The sequence below is a fragment of the Setaria italica genome, chromosome VII, assembly GCF_000263155.2.
Source record: "Setaria italica strain Yugu1 chromosome VII, Setaria_italica_v2.0, whole genome shotgun sequence".
NCBI lineage: Eukaryota > Viridiplantae > Streptophyta > Magnoliopsida > Poales > Poaceae > Setaria > Setaria italica.
The window spans coordinates 246,440-251,885 of record NC_028456.1 but is presented as its reverse complement, the minus strand read 5'-3'; the positions used below and the strand labels follow the sequence as shown (position 1 = coordinate 251,885).

Here is a 5,446-nt window from a genome sequence, read left to right as displayed (position 1 = left end):
AGTCAGCATGCATGCGTCATTCAGGCAAGAGCATAAAGTCAACGTACACTGGTAGTGAACTCGTTATTAGTACTCGGCTGACCGGGTGCAAATCTCCCGATAATCCATCCTAGATAAACCAACCGGGATAAAAGGGTCCCCAACGGGGTGGCTGAAAGAGGACTAAATCCCTCGAACCTTTTTGTCCCGGTTTGTAATACCAACCGGGATAAAAGGGGAACTTTTATCCCGGTTGATGTTTCTAACAAGGATAAAAAGGTCCCCACGGGGTGACTTGGGATGTGTGCGTGTGGGGGGCCTCCTGGGATTTTTTTTTTTTGCAGCACCTGGCATGGTGACCTGTATTACTAACCGGGATAAAACGGGATCTTTAGTCCCGGTTGAGTGACCTAGGATAAAAGGCGCCCCTTTTGTCTCGGTTGGTTTATCTCGGATGGATTTTCGGGAGATTTGCACCCTATCAACCGGGACTAATACCGAGTTCTCTACCAGTGTACGTTGCTTTTTCTCTTGCCTAAATGACGCATGCATGCTGACTGAACTTATTTTGGTTCAAATGCTGTTTACTGCTAAGATTTATTTATGAACTATACATGTGAACTATTCAACCTATTTGGTTGAGATGCGTAAACATGAACTATATGTATAAACTTACTGCGTGAAGCTGGATGTATATGGCGATGAACTGGAGCCATATTGTGTTTCTCTAACATAGTAATATTTGTGCAAAAATATATTGTGGCATGGCGCTTGGTGTGGCTGCAAAGTTCATTCATGTGAAAATAACAGTTATGAAATGCTGTTCAAAAGCAAAAGGAAGGTAGTGTGTGTCTTGTATAGTTCAGGGGCTAATATGGTCATTTCAGGTGTCCAACAGAGCAAAAAGAAAAGGGAACCGATATAAAAAGGTGACAATGTTAGGAAATCAAGCAACCTTATGTTTTAGGTGTCAAATGTGCGAAGACCAAATTTTAGGGATGTCAATAGAGCAAATTCCTCTCAACCAGCACAGGCAACCGCAAGCAAACTGGGTGGAGCAGCGTGGCATACTTGCAGCGCGCGCGCGCAAGTTGATTCAGGCTACACCAACGCCCAACACAGAAGTCATTGCTATGAACTAGTGGTACAGACAGCTTATTAGAAGGCAGGCCAGTTAGGGAACGACAGCCAATGGGAACATTATATTGTGGCATTTATTAAATTGCGTTGAGATTTTGGCATTTAAATTGCACAGAACTGAGGCTTAAGTTAGATACATTTGACCATCAACGGCATACACATGATGGCTCTGGAGCTTTTCCTCTAGTGCTAGCAAATTAGAGATGTCATATATACTATGTAATGGCCCGTGCATTGCTATGGGCACATAAAATTTCAACAAAAATAACAACGATTCAAATAAAATCATGCAAAATACCGCAACTTTGCACGAGAGTTGCACAACTCTCATAACTTTTACAGAAAATGCAACATAACTAAACAGTACCAAACTTCGTATTACTTCTTTCTCCCCTCCCATTCCGAAAAAAATCCATATGCTTTAAAAAACTAGCCACGCGCGTATGTTGGCTAAAACCATATTAATATTGCACACAATTCAATTCTTCCAGTTTTCCATCTATTTCAAATCACCTGCCAACATGGGGCAGCCGATGTTGATAAAGTGGCAGAGTTGGCAAGGAAAGACAAGGGTTGACAAGTGTTAGTGTTTTACATAAGTACAGGGACAAGAATAGACAAATTTTAATTGGGAATCTGGAATCGTCAGTTTTGCTCTTGGTCATGTCCACTGTGCTTCTTCACGTACGCTCTTGCCATTGCTGTACCAACTACGGTGACCAAAGAAGAGTTTTTCAGTAAGGTATGCGCAATATTAGGCAAAGAGAATATGTATTTGGGAATATATCATCTCTTTCAGCACCATTCAAATTCTAAAACCACTAGCAACTGCATGTTTACTAATCTTGTATTTTAAGCATTACAATTTTAGTTATGCTTTAATCCCAAAAAAAAGGCACCAGCATGTATAAGATGTTAATTGATACTGCAATGAGTAATGAGCAGAGTTAAAATCATGTTACCATGATGGTGGCAGTGATCTCTGTGGCGAGCATGGACTGCAGTACTGCACATCGACGTCGATGCCCTTCTGCAGCCTCAGCATTGATGTTGAACTGAACATCACATTCTGAAGAGTGTTGTTTTGCCTGAACATCCCGTTATGACATAGCTTATTGCAGAGATAATTAGTGGAACGTCATGAGACAGCTCCAAATAGCTTGGTAATACTCTCACACAGACAAGTAAAATCAGTATCATTTTTATTCAAACATCTGATCAATTCATGTCATTAGCATATCAAATTTGAGAATATAGTCTTTTACTATCTATGAGATTACACTTGAGACCATCTCCAGCACAGCATTCCATGCATCTATGAGAATACAGATGGAATATAGTCTTGAAAAATATTTTTCAAGAAACTCCATCTGCAGCACAACATTCCATCTCTTTATCTCTTTAGATCAACAACTCCCGACTCATCCCATCACATTTCTTTCGCATACAAATGATGTTCCGCAGTGCTTCCATATTTGACATGGAAGTTATTAAAATATTTTGGAACCTTTTTCCTATCTAGGCATAATGCCCATCCTATCAATTTTTTAAGGTCACTGAAATATGAATAATATTATGCATCCAAGCTGTGATGTTGTTTTAACAAAGGGCTGAGCAGGTAACATACAACATGCTACAGATTACAGATTAGCACATGAATGTAGCATATGCTACAGTGGTCTCAGGTCTATCATATACTGCTAGTGCTAGCATAACATAATAGGATTACTACGTTAAATTCTATGATCAATGCGACAGAGGACAAAGGAAATGCACCAATCTTTTATAATGGTCACTTGGTCAGATGCTGTCATACTGCTGTTACAGAAATATCGCCACGCATAGCTATATTGCCATTTCCAATCCTACATTATTCCCACACCAACTATTTAGTATGGATATTTATTTGCAGTAATTAAAATTCACAAAAAGTGTACTCAGTCTAGTATTGTTTGAGCAGCAAGGGAACGTAGTACAAGAGTTAAGAAAATCATACGAGCTAACAGTCTGATTGGAGCTGTGCTTATAATAATAGTTAAAGTACTGTTTTCCACATTTAGCTGTAACAGCTAGATCCATATGCAGAAACAGACACTGACACTAAGAGACCAACTAAATAATAGGAGCTTTGCAGTACCCACAAAAAGAGCCTCTTGCAAGTACATAAACCCGTGGCAGCAAATCTACCCATTACATTAAAACAAACGGAAGCAGAGAGATTTACCACACCACATAATGCCAAACCAGTCAATTATATATAACTTGAAAATGCTGAAAGCATTGCCTTGGTTAGGTTTGCCTGGCTCCGCTCCAATTTAAACGAGTCAACTCTTTGCTGCTTGCACATAGCATCAAGATGGCGTGCCTTATCATGACCTATGGTAGCGAATGCTGCCATTACCAAGTCTCCAGAGGTGTGTGTTTCAGCATAGGCTTTGACCTCCTCAGCCAGATAAGGATACAAGCTTGATCGCTGACTGAACTCCTTAGTTGATGTTGCCTCAACCTGCACATCATCGTCACCTTGGCCCCAGAGAATGGCAGACAGCTCAAACAGCCGACCACCAAGGTTATCAGTTGGGCATCCCTGCAAGCACCACCTGCGATACCGCGTTCTGAGCTTGCGGATCTTGTCATTGAGCTTGTCTGCATTGGCGTCGATTTTGTCAAAGGTGAGGTTGGCCAAGAGGTGTGATGAGTCTGGCTGCGCACCGTGGTGGGACTGGGCATGCTCGACCAGAGCGTGGAGAATCTTGAGCTCATCATCCTTGGACCACGATCGCTCTACTGCTGGCTTCTTCTCTTCCTCGGAACTGCATGGCTTGGGTGAAGAAGCATCCCTCTCCGATAGAGCCTCACTGGACACCTCAAGCCCCTCGTCCTCTTTGCCCTCCCCATGCTGCTTATCTTCCTGAGCACCATCCTTCTCCTGTGGTGGTAAGGTGTTGCCAGCACCCAGCGCCTCATCTCTATCACTGGTGAGCTCAAATCCTGCAGACTTGGGCTGTGGCAGCTTGGCCAACCCCTTCCCAGGCTGCTTCTTTTTCTTATTTTTGTGCTTGTACTTGGGGGCAGACGTCTTGCTTCTCTTGTTGTGCTGTGGGGACAACGCGGCGAAGGTCTTTTCAACCAGCACGCCAGTCCCGGCCTGGGGCTCGCTGGTTCCATCATTATCAGCTCCTGCAGCGCGCTTCCCCACCTGCTCTTCGTCCTCTTGCGGCGGCGTAGCGTCCCTCTTGGCCCGCTTCAGTGGAGGAGACATCGCGCCCCTCTTGTTGTGGTCGAGGGAGGCGACGATCTCACGCCGGAGAGACACGGCGGCGGTCTCGTTGCTGACCAGAGACGGGTCGCCGGACTCCTCCTCGGATGGCGGCGGGGGTCTCTTGACCGGCTTCGTCGTCTTCTTGGTCTTGGACTTCTTGCGCAGTGGAGGCGCAGCGGCGGCCAGCTCATCGGGCCGCGCATCCCTCACCAGAGGGGCCTCACCAGAGGCCTGGGCTCCAACATCTTCCGCCGCCGCCGCCGGCGAGGGTTTCTTGGCCCGATTCAGCGTCTCCTTGGGCTTGGGGGCCGCGGCTGCCAGCGCATGCCTCACAGGCCGGGCATCGCCGGACTTGTCGCTCTCCTCCTCCATCGCCTCCGTGTCCCGCTCCTCCTCGGAACCCTCGTCCTCCGGCGACGGCGGAGCGGGCTTGGCCGGCTTCTTGGCCCCCTCGTGGCCCAGATCCTCCGAGTCGTCGGAGCTTGCCCCGCGGGCGTGGCGCTTGGTGGCCATCTGAGCCCCCGATCGACGGCGGAGGGGGATCTGGCCGGAGATGGCGAGGTGGGGAGTGGGGAACGGGGTTTTCTTTTGGATCGTGGGAGGTGTGGGGTTTGAGGAAACCGAGGCCTAAGATTCTGGGAGCCTCCTCGTTCCTCCCATTTTAGAGTATTTTATTTCCTTTCTTTGTCTTTGTTTATGTAAAGGCCGGTTCGTCTGCCTCTCGTTCAGTCCTCTGCTTCCATCGAGCCTACTTTTCTTTTCTCATCTTGATCAAATATAATAGGAGGGGAAATTCAGACTAGGCAAAACGAGTGCCGGCTTCCAACTTTCGGTACTGGAACAAATTTCTTTTTATTTATTTTTAGTTAAATATAAGACTGTGTCTTCCTCCCAGGTACACGTGATTTTTTTATGTGCGCATACTAGGAAATCTGGTAAAATGTTTATACTACGTTCATCATCAGTTTTAAGTCCTAATAAATCCTACTCTGTTTTTTCTACAAGATACCGTGGGAAATCCTTCATTAGTTCCGGGTGAGAAACCCACTATAACCCAGTTTTCCG

At 45.6% G+C, this 5,446-nt stretch overlaps 1 protein-coding gene across 1 annotated transcript; it reads right to left on the bottom strand.

Moving 5' to 3' along the window:
* Positions 1 to 1,578: 1,578 nt before the first annotated feature.
* Positions 1,579 to 5,046, bottom strand: LOC101753059 (triadin). The gene is made up of 2 exons (XM_004977615.4): positions 2,082 to 5,046; positions 1,579 to 1,829 (listed from the first exon to the last, which is right to left on the bottom strand). Exon 1 carries the CDS (start codon positions 4,892 to 4,894, stop codon positions 3,371 to 3,373), a length of 1,524 nt encoding a protein of 507 aa, XP_004977672.3. The 5' UTR covers positions 4,895 to 5,046; the 3' UTR covers positions 1,579 to 1,829; positions 2,082 to 3,370.
* Positions 5,047 to 5,446: the final 400 nt, after the last annotated feature.